General features: G+C 44.0%; 1 protein-coding gene across 3 annotated transcripts in view; it reads left to right on the forward strand.

Annotated features, from left to right (window-relative positions):
* Window positions 1-6,942: 6,942 nt before the first annotated feature.
* ARK2N (arkadia (RNF111) N-terminal like PKA signaling regulator 2N) overlaps window positions 6,943-26,871 on the forward strand; it is a 46,579-nt gene continuing 26,650 nt past the window's right edge. For all 3 annotated transcript variants that reach the window (XM_068927697.1, XM_068927696.1, XM_068927695.1), the window contains exons 1-2: window positions 6,943-7,176; window positions 22,038-22,854. In XM_068927697.1, coding sequence (XP_068783798.1) covers window positions 22,131-22,854 — 724 coding nt within the window. In that variant the 5' untranslated portion in view covers window positions 6,943-7,176; window positions 22,038-22,130. The remainder of the gene's footprint in view (window positions 7,177-22,037; window positions 22,855-26,871) is intronic.

Raw genomic sequence — 26,871 nt, forward strand, 5'->3', positions numbered from 1 at the left:
AGACCTTTCTAGATCTGAAAATACATGGGTATTTTTGCAGATCCACTGTGGGCTGTGATCATGTTGAACGTCAGTTGTCCCTTCCAGCTCTGTCAACTCAAATGGGTCCCCAGAAGCCACCTGTTCCCTCCGTGTCTCTACCACACTAGCCATAAACACCCCCAGCATTTAAAAGCTGTTTTGCACTGAAAGACAAGAGTCCTGCCTCTTCTTCCATATTCCAGAGGAAGCTGCTGTTTAGTTTCAGGTTTTTCTAATTGAAAGGTTAGGAAAGGATTATTCGCCTTGGTTTTATGACCATTCGTCCTTAACTCTTTCTAGCCTAGAAGCTGAGGTAGCAAGAGCAGTGTCTTTTGTACAGACGGACTAAACGGGCTAAGGGGAAACTACCTCCAAGAGGTAACAGATGTGGAGCGCAGAGCAGTCGTAGTAGTGTGGTACGCAGTACAGGTACAGCCATAGCTTGTCAAAGACCAGACTGAAAAAAGGCAAGCTAGTGGTCTTTGAATCTGAAAAGCAAAAGAAAATAAACTGATCTCCTTTTCCATTGGGGAAAGGAAAAGAAGTCATAGACTTCAAAGTCATCCTATGGTATTTAGGTAGACACTGGGGAGCAATTTAACAGGAAAGCCAATGTAAGGCACTGGAGTTCATGGCCAGTGATGGCTAAAGGATCTTAATCACTGGAGGTTTCTAAGAACGATCAGAAATGCTTTGCTTAAACATTTATAATGGTAGGGGAAGTCAACCATGCTTTGGCCTAGGAAGATAGATTTGATGACTGCTTGAGGGCGCTACTGGCCCTGGTTTTCAACGAGAGCCTTGAGATTTATTCAGCTTAGCATTAGACAAAGGCCTTTTATTGCCCGTGTGTGTTATCATGACTCCAGGCATGGGCAGATTTCCTGAGGCTGTGGCACCTCCCTTGGCACCCCCTAATCACACAGTACAGCTCCAATTGGGAGACTTCAGGGTTTTTTCTCCCACTGTGCCCCTGGGGCAGCTTGCGCTGCTCCCCCTCACTTCCCGGCAGCAGAACTGATCACAACATGCAGGTTGGTTCACAGTATGTGCCAGGGGACCACGTGCTGGCAAATAGCCTGACTACGGACATCAGCAGGGCTGGACTCGGACTGAAGAGCTGTCCAAATATAGCTGCGTGTTGCTTTCTCGCATGGGAAACGTCAGGAGAAAAAATACCCAGCAGCTGCATCTTAGCCGCAGGCCACAGCTGAGCTGCCTGCAGCATATGCAGCATAAATCAGCTGCCAGGTGTCAGGTTATACAGCACTGCTTTTGATAGATACAGGGAAAGTTCAATACACTGGATTTATGCAGCTAGTGGATTTCAAGTAAGATTTCTCAGCCCTTGAATTACGCATCTGCACGGGCAGAGTGCCTTGCAGAACGGTCAGGGGCGCCTCATGGCAGCATGGTCACTTCCGAGCAGTCCAGCTTTCTCGGCGCAGGGATCGGACGCCAGCGCGGGAACCCCTTGCAGAAACATCAACTCGTGAGTCTGAGCAGAAAACGTTTGATCTGGGGCTTCACCTTTTGCCCTGGCAGCTGCTCTGCATTTCCACAGGGGTCACAGCAGGCCGTGAGGAGCTGCTGCACGTGGATGGGGCTGCCAGCCGGACTGCTCGCCCGTCGTATTTTTGGAAATAACCACCCAACTGAGAGCGACACGACTGCTTGGAGAGCATTTCCTTTCCTCCTTCGGCCCACGTTCGGACTAAATCAGCTCATCTCTCTGAACTCTGGGTCTGGTTTTTAGAGACGCCATGTGTTAACAGCTCCAAGCTGAGAGCCCCTGCGCCCGTGCTCTTCACGCTACGAGGGGCTCCCACAACTTCTGGGAGCAGCTCTTCTCTCTGCGGGAGTTTGAACAGCCGTAACGCGTCACCGCGGGACTGCAGCCGAGGTCAGACGGAGCTGTGGACTGCTCCACTTTGCTTGCACAGCACAAAAGGTATGCCTGCTTTATCGTAGTGCATCCAACTCCTCCGCCTAGAAAATACTAGGATCCACGTTTCCCCCCCCCCCCCCAAAAAAAAGTAACTAATTAAAATTACACACTTAGACACGTAAACCTATTGGTCAACCTCAAGTGAAACTTTGCATAAATGTATGTTTTACCACAAAGTGATATACTTTTCTTATCAACCTAACATTTAACTTAATAATTGCTTTAGGAAAAAGAATAGAATTTACCCTGAAATAAACTAAGTGATATGGATTTATTTAAAAGAAAACGTTTGGGTACTAAAGCAAGAATAACAAGAATTAAAATGACAGAGAAACATAAACTATATGGGGCAAAACTCAGACTATTGACTTGAAATATGTACTTATTTGACTACTCAAAATTCATTGAATGAGACAATGTGGGCGGAAAGTGTTTGGGCTGTATGTTTTGGCTATATTTTAGCTAGTCCATGTTGCAGAAAATTTCTATTTGCTGCAAAAATTCCATTGCAATTTTTTTTCAAGCTTCCTTTGACCAAAAGGGTCAACAATTTTTTCATTCACATACATTCTTAGTCAAATGGATGTAGAATAATAATATGGAATCTTTGCCATTAAGTACATTTAAAACATATTAAAGTCATTTCCTATTAAAAAAAGAAGATTATTCCATTTGGTAATGTCTCCGGTAAAACATTCCAAATAGTCTTCCATTTGGGGAACTTTTAAACAAACACAAATTTGATATTGCAACATTTCTGTAGAAGTATTTAAGATTTTTGTAATTATGTCTAGTACTGAACAGAAATGTGACTGTGGTCCTTACAGGTCTGGGAAAGATTTTGTATTTCTGAACTATTCATTGAGTTTTTAAGTTATTGGGGCACTACTGAATTAAAACCAGTAATTCTGGCCTGCTCGGCTTTGTACGTTGCAGGAAATCCTTCACCTTCATGTCTGAGCGCACAGTTGCCATTAATAACTTCAAGTGGCTTTAGAAACATTTCATGTTTTCTTATACACTGGCTTCATCACAACTGTTCTGCACCAGATCTGACGGGAGGATTTCTGCTTCTCTAATTCAGAGATATTTCTTCTGCAAAAATCACCAGCGAATAAGCTGAGGCTTTACCGATAAGTATCTGTTTAAAGTAAAACTTGCAGCTCCTGCTCATCTCTCCCAGCTGGGTACCACCTGTGTGGTCGGATACAACTCTGCCTCCATCTGCCTGTAAGCAATTCAGCATTACGCTGTCCTTCCTGAAACACAAAATCTCTGGTGAAAAAAAACAAAAAAAATCTTAAAAAAAACAAACAAACAAACCAAAAAGCCCTCCAAAACCACAACCTAATCTAATGAATGCGTCCCCTTAGCCCCTTGCTAAACGCTCCTTTAATGCTAATTAAGCAGCACAGCACAGCTGCTTAATTAGCCATCAGCGGCTGGAATAAACCAGCAGCAAGTAAAGGTTTAGCTGTCCGTCTTTCTCAGGAGTTGCGGCTAAGGGATGGGTGTGCGCTGGGGCTGGACGTGGTCCCGGTGAAGCTCTTGGCGTGGCCGGCTGTGCAACCGCTGCCGGTGTCTCTGTCCCCTCGCCTGCCCTCCCAGGCAGGCGGCGGCCGGCCGGTGGCTTCGGGAAGGCGCAGGAGCGGAGGGAGGTGAAGCCTTGGCTGGAGTTCAGCTGCGCCTTGGCAGTTTCCAGCGGCTTGGCAGCCTGCAGCCCGGCTTGCAAAACGGGTGTTGTACACGTTACTCGGGAGGTGGAGTTTCTACATATGGCTGTCGCGCGGGCTGCGTAGCGATACAGCTGCGGACGCCACCGTGGGCTGAAGGGCGCCCCATCGGTGAAGGGTCGTTCTCTGGGGGCCGAAGCCTGGAGCTGCCGGAAAGCTCTTGGTCCCTGGGGGCGAGACCCGAGTTGCGGGGCCAAGGGGGAAACCAGCCGGGAACGGGGGCAACGCTGCCGGCCTGCGCGAGGGCGGGAGCTCCGAAACGCAGCCAACGCTGAAGCCCTGCAAGAAGCAGCTTTTACTGTGACGGCCCTTTGGAGGGGCTTTCTTCTCCCCCTCCTCATCTTTTGGCCTTTCTCCCCGAAAGTGCAGAATCCTTTCCGCTATTTCTCCTAATGTGGCATTTGAAAGCCTCAGACAACAAAGCTTTTACCGCTTCCCTTAGGGAGGCGATTTCCAGCCTACGGTTCCCTATTGGCGCCCTTTCCACCCTGACGCTAGGCTTCAACGTGCCCCTTCTTAATTTCACCCCGTTACGATCCATTAGCGTGTCGCCAAACAGCCTTCTCCCTTCCTGCCGCTTGCTGCCTTCAAATATTGGCAGCTCGCGCGTCTCACACCCGGGTTTCCAGGGGTTTGTAGGCCCCGACCGAGGCGGCCGGCGGGCTGGGACTGGGGGGGTTGGGGGTGTCTCGCAGGGGGGCGCACCCCGGGACTGTGCGCCGCACAGTCGGACGTCGGGCGGGACTGTGTGTGCGGCGTCGTGGGGGCGCGTGACTGGAGTGGGGGGGTGTCACACAGGGGTGTGTGTCCGGATGAGGGAGAGAGTGTGTGAGGGGGTGTGTGTGTGTGAGGGGGGGGGGGGTGAGGGGGGGTGTGTGTGTGTGAGGGGGTGTGTGTGTGCGAGGGGGTGTGTGTGTGGGGGGGGGGGTGAGGGGGGGTGTGTGTGTGTGAGGGGGTGTGTGTGTGCGAGGGGGTGTGTGTGTGCGAGGGGGTGTCTGTGAGGCTGTCACACAGGGCTAGGTGCCTGGATGGGAATGAAGGTGGTGAGGGTGTACGTGTGTGAGGGTGTGGGTGTGTGTGAGGGTGTGGGTGTGAGAGGGTGTGTCACACAGGGCGAGGTGCCTGGATCGGAATGAAGGGGTGTGAAGGGGTGTGTGTGAGGGGGAGTGCGTATGTTTGTGAGGGTGTGTGTGTGTGTGAGGGTGTGGGTGGTGTGAGGGTGGGTGTGAGAGGGTGTGGTGTGTGTGAGGGTGTGGGTGTGAGAGGGTGTGTCACACAGGGCTAGGTGCCTGGATGGGAATGAAGGGGGTGTGAGGGTGTGTGTGGGGGGGTGAGGGTGAGTGTGTGAGGGTGTACATGCGTGAAGGTGTGTGTGTGTGTGAGGGTGTGGGTGGTGTGAGGGTGGGTGTGAGAGGGTGTGGTGTGTGTGAGGGTGTGGGTGTGTGAGAGGGTGTGGGGGGGTGTGAGGGTGTATGTATGTGAGGGTGGATGTGTGAGGGTGTGTGTGTGTGAGGGTGTGTGTGTGAGGGTGGGTGGGTGTGAGGGTGTGTCACGCAGGGCTAGGTGCCTGGATGGGAATGAAGGGGGTGTGAGGGTGTGTGGGGGGGGTGAGGGTGAGTGTATGAGGGTGTACATGCGTGAGGGTGTGTGTGTGTGTGTGTGTGTGAGGGTGTGGGTGGTGTGAGGGTGGGTGTGAGAGGGTGTGGTGTGTGTGAGGGTGTGGGTGTGTGAGGGGGTGTGGGGGGGTGTGAGGGTGTATGTATGTGAGGGTGGATGTGTGAGGGTGTGTGTGTGTGAGGGTGGGTGGGTGAGGGTGGGTGGGTGTGAGGGTGTGTCACGCAGGGCTAGGTGCCTGGATGGGAATGAAGGGGGTGTGAGGGTGTGTGTGTGGGGGTGAGGGTGAGTGTGTGAGGGTGTACATGCGTGAGGGTGTGTGTGTGTGTGAGGGTGTGGGTGGTGTGAGGGTGGGTGTGAGAGGGTGTGGTGTGTGTGAGGGTGTGGGTGTGTGAGGGGGTGTGGGGGGGTGTGAGGGTGTATGTATGTGAGGGTGGATGTGTGAGGGTGTGTGTGTGTGAGGGTGGGTGGGTGAGGGTGGGTGGGTGTGAGGGTGTCACACAGGGCTAGGTGCCTGGATGGGAATAAGGGGGGTGTGAGGGTGTACGTGTGTGAGGGTGTGGGTGTGAGAGGGTGTGTCACACAGGGCGAGGTGCCAGGATCGGAATGAAGGGGTGTGAAGGGGTGTGTGTGAGGGGGAGTGCGTATGTTTGTGAGGGTGTGTGTGTGTGTGAGGGTGTGTAATACAGGTGCCTGGATGGGAATGAAGGGGGTGTGAGAGGGTGTGGGGGTGTGTGAGGGTGTATGTATGTGAGGGTGGATGTGTGAGGGTGTGTGTGTGAGGGTGGGTGGGTGTGAGGGTGTCACACAGGGAATAAGGGGGGTGTGAGGGTGTACATGTGTGAGGGTGTGTGTGAGGGTGTGTCACGCAGGGCTAGGTGCCTGGATGGGAATGAAGGGGGTGTGAGGGTGTGTGTGGGGGGGTGAGGGTGAGTGTGTGAGGGTGTACATGCGTGAGGGTGTGTGTGTGTGTGTGAGGGTGTGGGTGGTGTGAGGGTGGGTGTGAGAGGGTGTGGTGGGTGTGAGGGTGTGGGTGGTGTGAGGGTGGGTGTGAGAGGGTGTGGTGTGTGTGAGGGTGTGGGTGGTGTGAGGGTGGGTGTGAGAGGGTGTGGTGGGTGTGAGGGTGTGGGTGACGGTATGTGTGAGAGGGTGTGGTGTGTGTGAGGGTGTGGGTGAGGGTATGTGTGAGAGGGTGTGGGTGGGTGTGAGGGTGGGTGTGAGAGGGTGTGGTGTGTGTGAGGGTGTGTTTGTGGGAGGGTGTGTCACACAGGGGCGCGTGCCTGGCTGGGAGCGTGCGTGACACAAGCGTGTGAGGCTGGGGGTGTGTGTGAGTGAGTGCATGCGCGTGTGTGTCACACAGGGGTGCCCACCTGGAGGGGAAGGTGTGTGTGGCAGGAAGGGGTGTAAGCGTGGAGGGGTGTGTGCCAAACATTGTGGGGGGGGGGGTCTGGGTGTCGCACAGGGGTGTTCACTTGGAGGGGAAGGGGGGGGGGGAGCGCGTGCGTCAGCCTGGGCAGCGCTGCGCGCGCCAGTCCCACCGCGCGGTCTGCGCGTGCGCGCGCCACCCCCGCCCTTCACCCCGCTGAGGGCGGCGGGGCGGGGCGGTCCGCTGCGGCCGCGGGGGGGCGCTGCAGGGGGCGGCGCGGGCGGCGGCCGCTCTGCCCGGCCGCTCGGCGGCTCGCAGGAAGTGACGCCGGGCAGCGGAGCCCCGCGGCCTCCGGTGACATTTTCTGTGGCGTCGGGGGCGAGGAGCGGCGGCGGCGGTTGCAGCAGCAGCAGCGAGACCCGGCTCCTCCCGGTCGCTCATGCCCCAGCTGCTCCCCCGCGAGGGGGAGGCCAGAAGGGGCCCGCGTTGTCCAGGTGAGCGGAGCCGGGCCTGGCGGGCGGGCCCGGCCGCGGGGAGCGGGGCGGCGGCGGCGGCGGCACCGTTAGGCGCGCGGGCGGGCCCGGCCTCGCCGCCTGCGCCCGTTGCCTCAGCGGCGCTTCTGTGCCGCCTCGCCTTTGGCCGCCGCTTCCCGCACCGTTTGCCCTCGGCCCCCGCGGTGGAGGAGAGCGCGGGTCTGGCGGAGCCCTGCGTGGTGGGTAGCACCGGGGCGGGGGGGGGGGGGAGGACGGACGCGCCGTTATGCCGCCATCGCCTGAGTGAGTTTTGACCCCCGTCGCGGCCGGACGCGTTACTCGCGAACGGCGAAGTCCGGTCTCGCCGCCGTTTCCCCCCCTCCCCTCCCCTTGTTGTTGTAACCTTGCCCTAAGTCAGCCGAAACGCTGCCTTACCCCAGCTCTCCGGAGCAGCTCCTCATCGCTTGTGTTTCTTAATGCTTCTGTCGCCTATTACGCGATCGTGTTATATGTTTGGGGAGAGAAAAAAAAAAAAACGCTTTGAAGAGCAAGGCATTTAGGCTCTCTAGTTTTATCTTGCTTTTGTTTACCTTGAATGATGTGGGCTTTTATATATATGTGTGTGTGTATATATATGTATATAAAATACACACACATATATACACATATATATATTTATAAACGGGAAAGTTCATGTTGTTCATTCGTTACCTTACCCGAGCGCCCCCCTTGAGCTCCTAATGTCTAGTGGGTTGCAGGTGTGGTTTTGAGCGACGCAGCAGTCTGAGAAGAATATAAATTTTAACTGTGCTACTGTTTTTGGTTTAGTTTTTTTTTTTTTAAGGAAAAACTAGTCTGAACAGACTTGTAATGTTTGAACTCCTTCCCCGATTTCAGTACCACAATGTCCTTTCAGTAGCTGCGTGAGAGTCTTAAAGCAGAAGGCCACTTTTTGAAAGACTCCCATGTCTTCTTTTTTTTTTTATGGTCGTTTCTATAACTGGTAGGGAACGTTTTCAGCTCTGTTAAGTAAGACATCTAGTTATGCTCATGTCACTGTTGTTTCCTTAACAGTGAAACTAAACTACTTGTATTGAAGTTTGTATGCACCTTTTTCTGTGAAATGATAAGTGCACTAACTTAGTTATACAAGGTCTCAGTTGTAGGTAGTTACATACATAAAACTAGCACCGAGTACCTAAGTGCATTTCAAAAGCTGTAAGAACTTTATGAAGATGCTATGATATGAAGTGTAAATCCTGATTTTTTTTTTATTGACATCTAATTCTACATTTTAACATCAGAGTAAAATCTTTGAACTCTTAGGCATCTCTTTAAAAATGTAAACTTTCTCTTAAATCATACAAAATAGTTTTTACTTAGATCTAAGTCTTTTCTGCTACTTGTCAAACATAATAGGCTAAGTAATAGCTTCACTTACAGGTAAGAGCTAGCGTATTTCTGGTGTTCAAGTTAAAATTTTAAATATGAACAGTGTAACAGGTCTCCCCTTAAAAAACTAAACAAACTTTAAATGTAAAATATTTGTTTTAGGGTATCTTATGCTGAAGAAATCTATTAAGAAACTTAATGTTTGACCTCAGTGGTGTGCGGTATACTCAAAATAGGTGGAAACTGGGTGTAGTGCGCTCTTCTTTTGAGGCATTCATCTTGTGGTTCTCCTGGCCTAATTAACACCCTTAATTGCTGTTTCTGTGATATGAGCGCTAAAAGCCAGGCAGTCAGAGCAGTGCAGCTTCCCCTGTTGCCCCAGCAAGGGAAACATTGCCTTGCGGAATAAGTTCTGGGCTTGTAACAAGCTTTAGGTAGAACAGTAAATTAGTTGGGACGTGTTTGGTGATCTTAAACGTTTTCCTCCCCCCCCACCCCCCACTGAATTCAGATCACGTGTGATACATGATGTAGAAGCAGTGAGATGACATTGAACCTGGCTATCCAAATGACAGTCATTTTTGAGAATCACTTTCTGAGTTCTTAACACAGTTAGTGATCTAGAGGGGTCGAGTGCTGGCCAAAAAAAAAAAAAAAAAAAAACTCCAGGGAGGATAGTTATGTGCCACTAAAGGCTAGTAAGATGTTCTGTGATTCTAGCATACCAGTAATGCTGGTTCTCTGTCCAGGTGATTAAGAGGAGGGACGAGAGGGAATGATGGAAGGTAGTATGTGAGTATAGGCAGCTGGTATTCGTTAAAGTGTGAGGATAACAGTTCTGACTCATTTTTCAATAGTTGCATTTTTAATTATAATGTGTCAACTATTTCTGTTTGCTCTTCAAACTAATTAATTACTGGTTGGCTAGCATATAGGCATTGCAGAAGAGGTCGGATGAGAAACTTATGAGAAATCAGGAAGAGGAAAGGACTGTGGTCTTACACGTTTAAGCGTATGATGTGTATTGCAGTACAGCCTGGCCACCTATGCTTCCACTTGATAAGTGTACAAAGCCTGCCTGCTTGGTAGAAATTACAGTGTGCACTCAAGTTGGGAAACGAATGGATGCATTGAACAAATGGAGGGAGGGAAAAGGGGAAGTAACACCAAGCCAAGCAGCAAGGCAGTTAAGAATAGTAGATAGGCAGCGGTCACAATACATACAAAACAAGCACTGCTCTAACTGATAAAAAGGAGGTAGGAAGGATGTTTGTGCCCATTTGACAAATGGGCAGATCACAATGGCAGCTGACAGTGTGGAGGAGGTGGAGATTAATGAGATGAGGTTAAATAAGACTGGATGAACAAAGAGCAAATCTAGAGAATCCTGAGGGGCTTTGAACGCTAAGCATTAGGGAGAGAAAGTTGGTGTAACTTGATCGGAACAACGGAAAATAACTGCCTTGGTTGTCCTGATCCCTATCTCCTTACTACTTATTTACCATTAAAGTGTGGGTTTGTTTGCCTTGCCTTTAAGGCCATAACTGATTTTGTTCACTCTTCCTATCTGTTATATACTATCATGTTGAATCCCTGCTCCGCCAAAGATGCGTGTGCCATCTATGACCCACCTGTATATCAGTGTCTCACATAAGCATCTGTTACTTAGATGGTAGTCTCTATGTACCACGCTGTTGAAGTGGCTGCAGGCTATATTAACGTGCAGAACTGTCTCTTAATCCCTTCTGGCTAAAATATTGCTGTTAAAAACTTTGAAAATTTGAAAGCTTTTCAAATAAGTCATTTGCAATTGTTTCAAGCAACCTATATTTCATTTTCTGTAACCTTTCAGTATTCGTGTTTTGACAGTACTTCTTGACAGAATTGGGTCTATGGTCATTCTCAGCTTGCATGTTTTTATCTGCAGTTGACTAAATGACTTATAAAGCTGTAAACATTGACAGAAACTGAGTAGCAGATTTAATAACACATTTACTAGATCAAAGTGAAAGACTTAAATACCGTAGTTGCACGCATATAACCTGCACCTCAAAACAAGCCCTTTTAAAGGGGAGGAAAAAAAGTTCTATAACTTGAAAATCCTTGCTGACTTGAACATAATCAGCAGCAATGGGGACCTGAAGATGAAGCAGTAGTGGAAGAAAGGGGCAGGCTCAATATTGGGGAAGAGTTCTGTACACTGTTGTGTACATGCACTGTTCTGTGCATGTTGCTGCGCAGTTGCAATAGACAACCGAAGCCTTATGTGCAAGGAAATAAATCAACTTACTGTTTTTTGTCTCGGTCTTCCAGAACCAAAGTTAAGCAGGAAGCCATCGCCCTTGCCTTTAAGTTTAGCAATACAACTCGAAAGCAGCTGAACTATTATGGCACTGGAATCTGCCACAACAAAAACAAATGCGTGGAACTTTAAGTGTTATTTTCATTGTAATTTGCATTATCATTCTCTCGCATCTTTGTTTCAGATTTTTAATGCGTAATAAAATTCGGAGTCTGTGAGTTGAGATATAGGAAGTAGCTCCTACAAATGTATAATTCTGAGCAAAAAGAAAACCTGAATAAAGAGACTTTGTAAGTGAAAATGTGGCTATAGCATAACTATGATGAAACAACAGCAGAGGTTAATAACAGCACATCTCTGAGCTAGACTGGTGTGACTGATACCCTCTCCCACTTACTCAGTGTTGTTGTCGCCGAGGGTTAAAATTTGAATTTGTGGTTCCCTGTTCAGAAGTCAAACTCGTTAGCGTTACCTCTTTACTTGTCTGGTTAGCAGTAATGGATGCCATATGGTATAGTGATTTCTTCGTGGATGTGACTGTTTCTGCAGTTCGGGTACACACTGATTACTCATTCGGGCCCGAAAATGAGATACAACTCTGTCACTGAGGTGTTGCCATTACACAGTTACAGATGCGCTACTGAATGCACAGGGAGGTCGAGTAACATGCCCATGGTCGTGTGGTGAGCTGGCTTTAGATCCAGGACGATCCAACATCATATCCCTTCCTATTTAAGAGGATGTTTAGGGTTTTATATCAGTTTGGCCATGCAGTCTCTCTTTGAATGTTCAGTAATTTATTGAAGTAGCAGAACAGCACACAAGCTTTAGCGATATCACAGCTTGTGATATTCAGTCTCCAAGAAGAAAGCTTCAAAGCTGCTGGGACTCAATCTGAGAGCTTTTTAATTGTAAGTAGAACAGGTGGTCACTTAATTAACTGCAGGTATTTAAGACACTTTGAGGCTAGGATATTTATTTCCGTATACTTGGGTCATAGCTTTGGATTTAGAGTGAAACTTTTCCAGTGCCCTGTAGAATCTTGTTTTGCTTTAAAATTCCCTGAAAGTAGGCAGGCAGAGCCTGTCTGTCACTGGATAATGTTGTTATTGCGACATTCCTGCTAGAATGCCTTATTTCACAGTGCTTGGTTGTCAGTCTTTCAAGGTTGTTTTAGAGAAGGTAGACTTCATTTCCGTTCATCCGAAATGATTAGAGACCAAGTGACTCACTCACAGTAGCAGAGTTGGGAATAACAGCGAGCCAGACTTTATAATACCAATTGTCTGTGAGATGATGTAGTTTCTACCATTTCAGTAATTTGTTTTTCATTGGGAGTAATACATTTCCATGATACCCGTTTAAAAGTGCCACTGTATGATCCAGTAATACTGTAAAACTTTCTTCTGGAAAAAAAGAAGCAACCCGTGGTAGTCAGGTTAAGGCCAAGACAGTGCTCTTCTATTGTGCTGTGGCCTTGTAATCAGCTGTTAATTGCCTGTCTCCCGAGTCTGTCCTCCCTCTTCTTGCTCTCCGAGAACGAACGCCAACTGTTGCTCTAGGGAGGGCTTCCGAGTACCTTGGCAAAAGCAAAATTTTAGGGAGAAGTTGAGTGATGAAGGGTGGATTGGGAAGCTGCCTGCTAGTTCCAAGTACTTGCTACTGTAGTTGGGATTGCAGTGTAAGATAAGGCTTTATTAGACACTGTCTCCTAATAAAGTAAGTTGAATGCAGATACCGATATCCTGAGGCCTCATTGTATTCAGTAAAATGCCTTTGGGAGATGAAGTTGTCATTTTGGGGAAGAATAGGCTTGTAATTAGCAGTGCCCATGAGCTACTGATTAATACAACAAGAGTTGTAGTTCCTCTGGAACTAGTAATACCTTTTGATCAGCACTAAGCAGAATATGTGAGGAGATGGAAAAAAAAACATTCCTTTGTTTTAAAAAGCCTGGAAGATGAAATTTTATTTTCCATGATTCCAATTAATAAGTCATCTTAAAGGCTATTCACAGGCTTTGGATCCCAGGCCATGCTTCATTTACAGCTTTTACCAGCTCACTGTAACAAAATCCAGAAACTGCTGAATATTGCAGAACTGTGCTAGGGAAATTTAGTGAGCGTGTTGTCACAATTAGCCAATTATTAAGGGCTTATGAGAGTACAGACCTTATTTACCTCAATTTTTTTTTTTTTAAAGCTGGTTTTATAACAGACACTTGATTTCTCTTGTGTGTATGTGTTGTACAAGGTCAAAATGTTCTTTCTACTGTTTAACATTCATGTAGTGAATTTCACTGTTTGTCTGCATGGAACTCATCAAGCCACAGCAAAGTGGTGATGGAATAATAAGAACGTGTTGAATGAGCGGAAAGGGGTTGAATAAATACTCCAGACTTGATGCTTCCCCCCACCATCTCTCCTTTTGCCAAGGAAGCTGTATATATTGTCTATGTCGGCTGTTGCTAGCTAGTAGTTTTATTCTTTAGAAAGCTCTGACAGCTGATCCTTTTTCTTTTGGCTAAATAAAAATAACGCAGAAAATCATTATGGGATAGATCATGTTTTTATTTGAGAATACCTAAGTTGTTTTTCTTCATACCTGCATGGCTACCATCTGGTTTTATTTTGCTCTATTTAGAGCTGATAATTTAGTATCCTCTTAGGTATGCTCTTATTTAATCGCTGGAGTCAAATATATGCAAAATCCTGTATGTGCTGAGGGAAAGAAAAGTGTGTTTCCTTGTCTGTCGATTGTCCTCTCTGAGTAGAGGTCAGACGACTTCACCTACAAATACTATGGGAAGCATCTGAGAGTAAACATAGCGTTAGCAGCATTGTTCATAATGTAAGTGGTTTCTGACCCTGTCAGTTCTGGTTTTGAAATATGTAAAGTAGATTCTGTTTATTTGTAGAACCAACTTGTATGTACCTTGTACTATTTTTTTCATGTGCCAAAAATTTATTCTAAATGAACTCTCTCCTGCACTATTCCTTTTCCTTGTAAGGCTTTGTTCTCCTTCCATAGCAGGCCATGCTACCGTCTCACTAATTCTTCTTGTGTCCACAGATAGCGGTCTACACCTGCAGTGCCCTACAAGAACTTCACATTTTCGGTTGCCTTAGTTTCTTAGGGAGCCTCAGTGAGGAGCCATGCATTAGGATTTGTGAAGGTATAGACTAAAAGGTTAGCTATCTAGATTAGGAGTTAGATGTGCTCTTCAGTATGATTTTGTAGCACAGGTGGACTTAGTGAGAAGGTAGTGGGTTATACCCGGTGGAGTTATCCCTGTTGCTTACTTAATACTTAGTCTGTGACAGACTAATATCATGAATGCTTCCTTCAGTTGGAGCTCTTGAACATGTAGCAGCTACAGAATAAATTGCTAACAATCTGTTGTACTCTGAAGTCACTTGGCAGATCTTATTACTGGTCTTAAAATGATCGAGAACTTGGTATCAAGAACAGCCCAATAGCAATTAGTTTCTTATTGCTACTGGAATATTCATAGTTTGAATGCAAATGGATTTACCTTTAGTGTAATGATACCATTTACTTGAAAGTGCTATACCTCCTGCAGATTCATTTTATAATAATTAAATTTTACGCTTCTAAAATAACCTTATTCATTTGTTGTTTTCATTAATAGCTTGTGGATGAGAAAATGCCTAGAGGTCTGGGTTTAGGTTACAGATCCTTTCCAGACTTCCTGTAGAATCTGGACACGTCAACTAATTTCTCTTCTTCAGTTGATTGGCCCGGGAAATGGGTATGGTACTTCCCTATGTGACAGGAAGGTACTGGCTTTATACAAAGATCTAGTACTGGTGTTGAATTCAGATATGTGAAGCTTTAATATACCTGCAAGTGTATCTCTCATTTTCTGTATATTAGCATGAGGTAAAGATCCAAAAATAGGGCTGATCATAAAATACTTAAATAATAATACTTAAATAAAAACTGTGTAGCTTCACTTAGTATCTCAGTGTTAGGTCGTGTTTATTGGAAAGAAATGGAGGTCATAAATTCATACCACTGCTGGTTCAGTGACATTGGCCCTCAGATAACTTTAAGAGAACGTGAGATGCTGATGACTCCCTTTGTCTGATGCATTAGCTCCAAACGGAGCTACAAAACAGCAGGTTCAGGTTCAGTTAGGTAGGACTTGACAAAACAAAACTCACTGGTTATTGAGAGTATCTGCCCTCTTAATTTCAAAGATCATGTAATTTTGGAATGATGTTTTGCAGGATGAAGTGAATCAGTCCAATGCTCTCCCTCACCTCAGGCCTGTCACAGCTCTCAGGTGTGTTACGCTGCTCGCCTTTCTCTTTCTGGCCCTCGAGATTCCCTGAACTCATTCAGCCAACTAACCCAGCAGGAAACTCCCCGCTGTGATAAGGGGAACAGCTTTCTTCTAGAAAGTTGCATTACAAAAGGACTTGATGGGTGCTAGCTGGCCCTGCAAGCAGGCAGATCCACCTCTTTACAGTGCCAGTGAACTGTTAAGATGGGCTCAAGGCTGCTGGAGCTGCCGCCTGTGCCCCACGGCACTCGTTGCTGCTTTGATATCTGTAAAGAACAGAAACGGCAAGGTACAGAGGATTCATTTGTGCTTGTCTGAGCTGGACCTGCTTTGATTTTGCAGGAGATAGCACACGCTTTTCCTGTCAAAGCTGCACTGCTATTGTAACGATCTGCAGTTTGGACCCATTGGCAGACAATACAATCTGTGGTTACTTTCTGGATATTACAGATGAATGTTCTTAATAGAAAGCAAACCTTTACTCTGAAGATCAGGATTAGTTTGTTATTGGTGTTCCCAAACGATTTAAAATCTAGCTCTTCTGTGAGCTTTACTTTGACAGTGGTAGAATAGTAGACCAACGTTTCTTGAGAAGAAAAGCTCTGTTTATAGAGGATGGTATAAGCTAAAGGAGGAAGCAGAGAATAAGTTTATTTTGAATCATAAAAATAAATAAGCAATAGAGAATTTTGTTAATATCAAAATCTTAGGAAAAGATGGTAAATCCCTGTGCGTATCCTTGACAGGTGATCTATGCAAACTATACATGGCAGAGAGAAAAAGAAATTACACTTACGGCTTTCCCAGTGTTGATTTCTACTAATAATTTTATTGAAAGAACAGTGAAAACCTAACGGTGGATCTGTTAATATTTTTAGGAACAGACAGTTATAAAAGCTGCCACTCTCTAATTTAGAAGGAAGAGAGTGCTTTAGACTTTAAATCACAGCCCACTTGAGAAAAGGGTCTCAGTGTAAGAGAGACATGAGATTTTAGACGGGTAAATACAACCAACTTTGTTCCTTTTTTTCTATATGCTAATGAATTTATCCTTACAAGGATTGTGATTCTGTGGGATTCCAGCGCAGCTGGTGAATGTTTCTGGAACCCTGTGTACAGACTTGTAATCTAACCCATAGTTGGTAGTTCTGTTTTATTTGAAAGATGCAGAATATGAATGTTTATGTGCGCTAAGCATTACAGCGTGAAAACATGTATTTACATGTAAATTCTTGTTTCTTATTGATGAAAAATGTTGTTCTTCAAGGTTGCAAATGATGCTTCACAAACCTTTTTTTTTAAATACTTGTACTTCTTACTCCATCTCGGATAATTTGTATACACACCCTGTGGTACGCTCAATAGGCGCTGCAGAACCAGTTGAAACAGAGCATTATTTTGATCCTTTCTTCTCCTGCTTCACACCTTCATTCTGTTGGCTGGGAAAGGGTCCTATTTTTTAGGATTGCTACCAGGCCTGATTTATGAATCATCTGATAAAGAGCCAGCTCCACTCCCAGAAATGTGCCTTAGGTAGAATTGTATGCTAGTGAGTCAGCTTCAGGGCAGTATTTTCAAAGCAACACTATATAAATTACACAGTATCCATGTGGGGGTGGCTTAGTGTTATGAAAAATCTGCTCTAGAGCATCGCACATACACATCCACACAAATTTGAGTCAACTGTCTTGAGTTGAGTACTGGTTACACTTGTGTTGTTTTAAGCATTTAGGTATGCGTTACGCTTTTATAAGAAAATAAAGGGCATGTTCTAAGAATGTACAGTATCTGCAGAAAGGAGATAAAAAAACAGTACAAAAGACAGCAGCTGGGAAGTGCAGCAAGCATTGATATTTCCACATTTGTCTTGATGCAATTTAGCTTTTTCTGATAGAGATCTAATTATTTGGACTGATTGGTTTTTAATTACTTGTGACTACTTAGATTGTGATTACTTTATTGTTGGACATATCTGTATGTGCTGTTAGTACTAAGATATCGCAGATGAGTTTGAATTAAACAAAATAAGTGAGTTTGCTCCTAAAGGAGAGGAAGGCATTGCAAGCAGAAAAAAGCATGACAGACATGTAGAACCACCTACAGGGGTTTTGGATGAAGGTTCAGAAGTGTCTGGAGTTACTGGCACTTGACATCTTCAGAGTCGCGTGGTTTTCTGTCGGGGTGGACTTGACTTTGGTGTTTGCCAGAATTTTGCCTTCTTGTACTGTGAAGTGGGGGACTTCTGTCGTATGGTCAGTTCTTTAGTACATGCGCCGCTTCTGTCCTTCCCCTTCTCTTCTTTACGTAGTCTGTGAAATGTCTGATTCGGAATTCTTACTGCTTCTGTCTGTCTGCTTACACTTTTAAAAGACAACTATTTTACGTAATTTTATTGGCCTAACTTGTTACTACCTCTCTTTCTGATTCTTTATGTCCATCTCTGGTTATCCTGGGTAAATGTGAGATGATATAGTCCACTGGTGATGGAAATAATTGTTTATGTAGGTATGAGCCATGTTGTTTTTAGCATGCTGTATAAATGTAAACATTTATATTTAAACTTAGCTTGTGTCATAGAAGTTGATATTCTACTTCACAGAATATCTTCTAGAAGGTTGTTGATGACTTTTTTCTTTTTCTCTTTTTTTTTAGTTCTCAGTGCTAAATGGTATTAAAAACGGTTGCAAGTATTTGGAATGCTTTGCCTGACTATTCTTTCCGTTTAAGCAATTGTTAGAACTGGCACAAGAAAGTTATATGGTCATAAACAGGGCAAAGAAGTGGTCTGATGGACTTTGAATAACAGGAAATGTGTCTATCATAAACTAAAGTTACTCTTAAGAGCAAACTGCTATGGAAAGCTGTTAGTACTGCTGAACTAAGCATCTCACGTGTCCACAGCTGGTGAGAAAAAGGACTAGCTTACACTTCGTTGAAGCTAAGCATTCCTTATAGTGAATCAGTTCAATAACATGTAAGATGATAATGTACAATTAAGGTTAGGATATCATGGTGTTTATAAGAGTATTTCAGGCCTTACCATTCGTTCATCATGGGTAGAAATTAATTTCCTTGCAAATCCTTGCATTTCGGAATTGGAAAGAAGAATATTTACTTTAAGGAGCATGTATGTGGCCAGCTCTTGATTGGTAAAGAGCATACATGCCGTATTTGACGCTATTCTTTGTGCAGTGGAAGAAATGACCTAATAGCATGAATTCCACAACAGTTGTTCTTGAGGAAGCTGCTAATACCACTTTGAATTTACCTTTTTGCTTTTTTTTTTAATCTGTTTGTGTCTTCAGAAATCTCTTCTTGCAGCAAACACAGCTGTGAAAGAAATAGTCAGTACCCTCTAGTGACATAAGAACCCATGAGTTCTACCTGTCGGCTGTTTGTCGTGAAATTTCTCTTCATGTAAAGAGGTGATCTGGTCCTTGCCCTCCCGTCCCTGTCCTTTCTGCCAGCTCCTGCAGACAGTTTCACTGGTGTTCTGGTTTTGTCTTCTGTTGGTTTAGTGAGCTGAGCCTAACCGAGAAGGGATGGGTTAGTTCTGTTACATAGGAGGGAATAAGACTGCACGGTCATGAGTAGGCAGTAAAAAGGGAGACTATCTCTCTTTGAGGCAGGTGAGCTTTAGACTGGCTCAGCTGCCCCTGCTAATGTCCCCTTTAGAATCCTTCTGGATTTATTCACAATTGTGCAGTACTGATAATGCACAAACTAGTGCTTTATGCCTTTAGAAATGAGTCTATGATTTCACTCTTTGAAAATATTTCCTATGAAAAGGTACAGTTGGATATTTCTTCTACATATTGGTATTTTCTATGCGTGGTTGGAAAATAAAATAATTTCTACTAGAAAAATCTAGTGCTGAAGTTCTTCTAGAAATGCTTTTTTAAAAAAAAAAAACTTCAGTGTCTGTGCATCAGAAAAAGGAGAATGACATTTCTGAGCAGTGTCTACGTAAGTATCCGCTTGCATCTGTAAGCATCACAGACTATCTTTCTGTGCCATGTTGTTCTCTTTTAAGAAAGAAACTGGTCATTCTCTTAAGGTTACCCTGAGATTACCTCTTCTAGTACTATTACCATAAAAGCGAATGGCAAGAAAGGATGGGAGCATTTCAGTACAGTCTCTCTTTTTCTGTCTGGTTAATACATTTCTCAAGCAGAATGAAGCAATATGTTCTTTTTCTTTGAGACCTGGCTTTCCTTGGCATAGATTTTTTTTTTTTCCCAAAACTATCTGCATTCTTCCCTACAGCAAAATCTGTTTGAGTCATGACAGACATTTTTTCCCCAAAGTAAATATAAAGTTCCCTTTTCATATACTTATTAGAATTATTGGGGTTTTTTATGTGCCAGTTCAAGAGATCTGGAGAGTACAGGCCTCATCAGAACAAGTATTATCTCCACGGGCACAGAAATACGCATCGTTGTCGACCAGTGTTTGTGCCTTCTTCTCGCTAAAAATATCATTCACTTACCCCTGTGTGAGGGGAGGAAGGCACAAATTCCTTAAAGTGGTATAGGTGTGTACCCCTCAGACTTCTGTATTTTAAGAGTATAGGAGAGATGCTGTCTGCCTTTGCTGCTGATACAAGTGGATGTGCTGTTGGCCTCCGAATCACTCGGACTGAGAAAACTGTGAGCCTGCTTGAGTGAGGTGGGGACCTACTGACCAAGAGCAGGGAAGAGGCTGAGGTCCTTGGTAGCCTTTTTGCGTTGTTTTTCACTAGTGAGGTCTGCCGAGACCTCGCAGGTCCCTCTGCCTCCTAGCAGAGGCTATGGGAATGGAGCAGTGCGTGCACTAGAGGAGCTGGGACGTACTCAGGTCTGTGGGTCCAGATGAGCATCTGAAGGCGCTGGTTGATGTCAGTCTGGGCAACAGGATGGGGTGCGCTCTCAGCAAGTTTATGGACCGTACCAGGTTTAAGGGTCAGGCTGCTGTGCTGGAGGACAGAGCTGTAAATCAGAGGGACTTCAGCAGGCTGACAAACCTCCCGAAGTTCAGCAAGGCAAGTGCAGAGTCCTGCATCTGGCGTGGGCTAACCCCGTGCAACAGGATAGGCTGCAGAGAAAGCAGCTCTGCAGGAAAAGGCACTGGCGGAGAGGCTGAACGGGGTCGGCAGTGTGCCCTGGCAGCAGAGGCGACCAGCTGCATACGGAGCTGTGCTAGCAACAGCGTGGTCAGCAGGGTGAGGGAAGTGATTTGTCTGCTCTGTTTGGCTCTCGTGAAACTGCATCCGGAGTACGGTGTCCAGTTTTGGGCTCCTCCGTACATGAAAGGCATTGCCAGAGCACAGTGATGTATGAGGAGAGGCTGAGAGAGAGCTCGGTTTGTTCACAGCACCTTTCTGAAGCAGGGATGTAGCCTTATTCTGTGCTACAGATGGGGTAAAAAAAGCAGCATATAGTGTCACAGGAAGCTTGCAATAGATCAGGAAACTGAAGAGGGAATTTTCTGGGTACAGAGGTGTCTCTCTAGTTCCCCCGGTCTTCCAGCATGGATGGTTATCCATGCTCTCAGGCTACTCAAGTATTAGTTCTCCTTGTCTGCAGAAATGTCTTTTTTAAAAACAGCAGATGAAAACTTAGCATTGATTTTTATTTTTTTTGTCTTAAGTATCTAAATTTTCTTTGAAGTGTCATAAACTTACTGTTTACTACGTTTTTAAACCTATAAACAATTTGTTCCACACAGTTTGTCTGTAAGTGGATGTGGTAATTGAAAGGTTTTCCTTAACTTCATTCTGGGTTGAATTCCAAATTAACCTTTTGGCGGAAGGTAGAGCGTGAAAAATGGAGATTAAAATGATGAATATTGTATTTCTAAAAATTTTCCCTGAAGATAGTTAGGTACTTTTTTTTGGTTGATAATGTGCAAGTTGTCAATCAGCTAGGTAGCTTGTTCTTAATATTTGCACTGAAGCAATGCAATTTATTAAACTATAACTTGAAGTAAAATGTAGGATACTGATGTGAGTGGATACTGTTTCTTGCTGGCAGCCCATGCTATTTGATGCTGTCTTCCTGACAGATTTTGAGAGAAATGAGATCAGCGTATAGGTTTTCCTATAACTAGTACTTGTGTGAGAAACTTCCAAAGAGCATCTGAACGGTACATTTGATAGTGCTGATGATGTCTTACGTGAGACTTAGTAGCATGATTGTTCTCTTTTGAGAACAAACTGGTGTTAAAGCAGAGCTAATGCTTCTAAAGGCGTTATGTGTAGATATAGGGAAGCCCGTATTCCTGATGATTTGATGTCATTTCTTGGCACTTTTTATAAATTTGTCTTTGCTACGTGTGATTCATCATGCTCAACTGGAGGAGCAATTCCACTGGGAAGGTTGTTTGTGCTGTGGCTCTGTAATGTTCAACAGCTGTTCTGTTTCAGCTCAGAATGACTGGATTTCTTCTATGTCATATTGATACTGTGAGTTTGCAAATTGCCTTAAAAACACTTTAAGTTTGAGGTCTTGTCCAACTGAAAGTGCATTTCTTCCAGATATGGAACCTGGACTATATTCCGGTCTGTCCAGGTAGATGACTCCCACGTCTGGGAACTTTCAGTCTGATGTAAGAGTTAAGAAATACTTCTATCATTTTTTTTGATCTGTTGTGATCATTTTATTGAGATGAACTGCGTTGTACGCAGTAACGTTTTTCATGGGTACCTAGAAGGAAGAATAGTTTGATGTAACAGAATGGGTTCACTTGGAAAAAGTAAATGAAGAGAACCAAAATTATACTGAACTGTACTGGCTGTAACTGAAAACAATGGTTTTAGCTGATGAGTTGGGTAATATTGTGAGGAGTAGGAGGGACTGAGTTATTTGCGTGAATTATTCTTACTGTTCTGTTCTCCTGCAGGTTGCTGTGTTGCTGAAATCCATATCTAGTTCACCCAGTCTTCCAGACAACGTGCTCCATGCTCTGAGCCCCGGAGGAGCTTGGCGTTCTGAAATGAAGATGGAGGCGGTGGGAAAAGCAGAAGAACTCGTTGATTCAGAAGTTCCACCAAAGACTTCTGAAAAGCCAGAGACAGCTCCTGATGAAGATGGACCGATAGAACTGGAGACACAAACTCAGAAAGATAATGCGCCCGCTGTAGCAGACTCTACAGTGCTCTCCTCAATGCCTTGCTTACTGATGGAACTGAGGCGAGACTCCTCGGAGTCTCAGCTGGCATCTACAGAAAGCGATAAGCCAACGGGTGGTCGAGTTTATGAGAGTGACTCTTCTAATCATTGCATGCTTTCCCCTTCTTCCAGTGGGCATTTGGCTGACTCAGACACATTGTCTTCCACAGAAGAGAATGAGCCCTGTCAAGCTGAAGCTGCTGTAGAAGGCGACCCTTCTGGGGTGTCTGGGGCTGCAGTCGGGAGGAAATCCAGGCGATCCAGGTCCGAAAGTGAAACTTCAACAATGGCCGCCAAGAAAAACCGACAGTCTAGTGACAAGCAGAATGGCAGAGTTACCAAGGTAAAAGGTCATCGAAGCCAAAAGCACAAAGAAAGAATCCGGCTGTTAAGGCAGAAACGGGAGGCAGCTGCTCGCAAGAAGTACAACCTGCTGCAGGACAGCAGTACCAGTGATAGTGACCTGACGTGTGACTCGAGCACGAGTTCATCAGATGATGATGAAGAGGTTTCAGGGAGCAGCAAGACAATCACTGCAGAGATACCAGGTAGAGGATGTTTTTTAAACTGAACTGTAACGCATCTGACATCGTTTCTCAGCTGTCATGCTAAGTTAGATGAGTGACACTTGAGAAAAACCAGGAGAACTGCAGCTCTGTGTAAATTTGAAGACTGCAGTATATTAACAAGGCATGGCAAATTTTAAAATCTGTTCTGAGGTTTCAGTGCGCTTTTGCACGCCAACAAAACATAGAAATGGTAAATTGGAGGAAGGACTACCTTTGAAGTGTGGAATTTTCAGATTTTTTTCCTTTGTAAGCCTATACGAACTCCTATCAGTGCTGTCAAATCCCATTAGATGGTGATAATAAATACATTCTTAAGATAAGTGGCCAGCTTTGCTTTAATATAGTAAGACCACAGCTCTGCAGCTGTGTTTGAAATAACGTGGCATATCTCTTGCCTATCTTACAGTAAGGCCCTGTTCACTATTGCACTTGTGCTGTGCTTTCAGCTCTGTGTTTCAGTGCATGACAAATCTATTTAGCCTTATTGTAATTTACAGTCTTGCAGATCGCAGCTGGTCACCTATTTTAGGACATAAATACGAATTTGTTTACACAGGTGCCCAAGCTATTTCCAATCCTAAGTTTTTAACATTTTAGACAAAGGTATTAGCATTTTCTTGTGTCAAAAGGATCTATGATTTCTATATTTTTAATTTTCTGACACATCCACATTAAAAGATGGGAGCAGCAAATTACAGGGGCCTTCTCTTGATTTTATTAGTGAAAGAAAGATGAGTTCTTCAAGTTTCTTGTCTGCTGAGTCTCTGTTATTGAATTAGCCCAAATGCCGTGGACAGGATTTTGTGTGACTTACTCTTGCAGCATATTATACCATAGAACCGTCATCATATGGTAATCTTCGTATGGCAATCACAAATAAAATCACATAAAAATAAACCTTTTGGCTTGCCAATTTTTACTGGGTTACATGCCTTTTTCCCTTTTGTGCTAGAAGATTTTGGGAGATAAATATCATCTTTATAGGGCAAGAAAATTTAAAGGAAAACTGCATTAATTTGTCTTAACTTAGTAAACCAATATTTGCTAGTTGAATTACTTAAAATATTAATTTACATCAGATTTTACAAGTAACTGTCACTGTTTTAACTGACTTCATTAAGGTGAATGATTCTGGACGTCACCATGAGAACTGGCGTTTTTCCCACATATTGCTAGGAAGCAGGTTTCACAAAGGAAGTTAATGTTTATTATTGGAAAGTCTGGGAAAGGCATATTTCTCCTATAATTGTTGTTTAGTAAAATTTTAACTACCTAGTAAAAATAACTGTAGAATCTCTATTATAAAGTCTGGCTTCTAACTTTCATGGTGAAGTGCCTTGTTATTGACTATATTTACACTTTGGGCAATTAAGGCCTGAGTTAAAGCCCATTGAAGAAAACTGTCTTTCACTGAGTTTTGGGGCAATTCTCTCAATCCCTCCTCCTTGAGAAACAGGGTATGACTTTTTTGAAGTCACGAAGTGCCTTGTGACCCAGAAACATATCACATGGTATTTTCAGATCTGCCTAGGTTTGATTTCCATTGCCTAGATACTTCTGAGCTTACTCTAGGATACTTTTCTACGTCGTTAGGCTCTTTGGTACTTGAACTCTAGGTGTTACCATGAGAGGCTTGCTGTGAAAAGGTCCCATTGTAATGGATGGAAGAACCTGTTGATTTCGTGATTATTACACCAAGGCCTACTTCTACACGGGATGCAAGATGTGGGAGTGCAAAAACCGTCTTGGGGAACAGTGACCTGTATTTCTTACTTCATAGCTCTGCATTCATCTATCTGATACTAAATTACATTGAAGACAAAAACTTTCAAGCTGTCATTCTGGGATTAGGTACAATGTGTATCTGTCAGATTGCAGTTTTCCTTTAAATAAAAACTAGTTTGGTTTGTGGGAAACAAATCTCTGAGTACAAGAGAAAAATATTCGTTATAGAGATAGGGACAAGGTGGACCAAAAATGCATCCTATGCTATTTCTGGGTTAATGAAACTTTGTGATTGCACTAGGTGCGGTGGAGCTATGAGCCTGACTAGGATTGCAAGGATTGCTCTCCATTGCAAGTGACTAATGGACAGATTCACACGCCATCTGTGATTCCTCCTCTTGGAACTGGCAAACTGCTTAAGTTAAATAACTTTTCTGAATAAAAAGCCATTACAGAGCATTACACTGTGCAATCGTCAAGATTTAGGAAACGAACAGCTAATCAGAATCTAGTACAGGGTAGCCAAAAGCATTACCTGAATTTCAGGCCACAGGTATCCTTTGAATATAATCGAAAGATGAGAGTAAACTTCAAATTTAACTTAATATTTGAACTTCAGTATCAAGAAACTGCAGTGCATCTGTCAGAAGGACATAAGCATGAACAAAAATTTGCATTTACTTTTAAAAATCTGCGCATTTTGATGCGGAAGAGTAATACAGGTAGCCTGTGTTCCCCTTAGTCTAATCATATTTGGATGCTTTAGCAGGAATGTTAGTTACAGTCTCAAATGTAGCTTACTATCGGGACTCATTTTCAGATGTCTGTTGTCTGAAAACAGCTTTGCCAACAGAGATGCTCTAAAATTTTTAGCAACGATATATTGTGGCCATCATCATATACAAAGAGAATACAAATATTCTGGCTCTTAGCTTCTATCAAAACACAGTGTTACAGAAGACAGTTTGCTACCTGTGTCGTCTGAAAATTGAAGTGACTCATTTGAGAATGCAAATGTCACGTCACTAGGTCTCTTCCATTTCAAGAGGGTAGTTATTGTTTCAAACCATCTATGTGACTGGTTCAGAAATATGTTTGGATTGATTAGTGAGGAAAGGAAAGCGTTCAGTGAAGTGCATAATGGTGCCATGAACATCAGTAGTGCTACTAGCTTCATTTTATTGTACGTGCACACAAATTGTGAACCAAGCAGTTGTTCAGTAGAGTGTCAGTTCTCGCTGCTGTACTCGAATGTAATAACACACGTTAAAATACCAACAGTCTTTTCTTGGCAAAGACTAAAAAGTTGTGACGAGATCTTATTGGTGATACTTACGTATATGTACTGCGAGATCACTAGAAACCAAGCACAATGTAATATGGTATTCTGAAAAAATGATATGCTATCAATTTTTATATGAAAATGCAGGTGTGATATAGACTTCATGGACACTACTAAGAGTCTTTTCACTGACCTGAGCACTCACAAGCTTGAGTTCCTTAGTTCAGTAAATGCCATGATTTTTGAATTTTTGCAAATTAGGAATAATCTCGTTAAAATATAAGGTTGAGCCTCTCTGTTGGCATTTAGGATTTTCCTGCTCTTTAACAAATACTAGATAGCATCCACTCTGGGCAAAAGAGGATGATCTTTAGTGATTCTTGAAATAGATTTTGCTAGAACTATTGTTGTTAAAAGTTTTTCCTTTGAATGACTTCAGATTTGACCATGCAAATTAACTCTGAATAAAATTTGCATGAAAACAAGTCTGGACACCAATATTTAATTCTATGTAAACTCTTTGGTGGAAGGAAAGGATTTTTAAAAATACAAATATGATATGAAAAACATGTCATTTCACCACCACTGTACTCTCTACAGCAGAGGGGGAAAAAAATCTAAACTGAAATAAGCTTAATTCATGTTTTAGGCTTTCCGAAGTCTAAAGTTTGAAGTCTTATGTTGAAAAATGTGTTATGGCTCATTTGTTTAAAGAAGGAAAAAATGTTTTTAATATGCCGCAATCCAGAGAGGGGGCACAATGCACAATGTGGATGCTGTGAGCTGGTTTACCTCCTCCTAAGATTGGTGCGTAGACCTTGAATGAAGCATCTTACATGAGATGAGTTTCATGAAAGTAACTCGGAATGACAGTTATTTAGGAATAGGGGGAAAAAAAATCTGTTAAGAATAATTTGTAGTGAGATACTCATTTTAAAAATGTAGGGTAGCATAACAAAATAGGAGTCCACCATTCCTAGTTAGAATGA

The sequence above is a fragment of the Struthio camelus genome, chromosome Z (assembly GCF_040807025.1).
Source record: "Struthio camelus isolate bStrCam1 chromosome Z, bStrCam1.hap1, whole genome shotgun sequence".
Taxonomy (NCBI): Eukaryota; Metazoa; Chordata; class Aves; order Struthioniformes; family Struthionidae; genus Struthio; species Struthio camelus.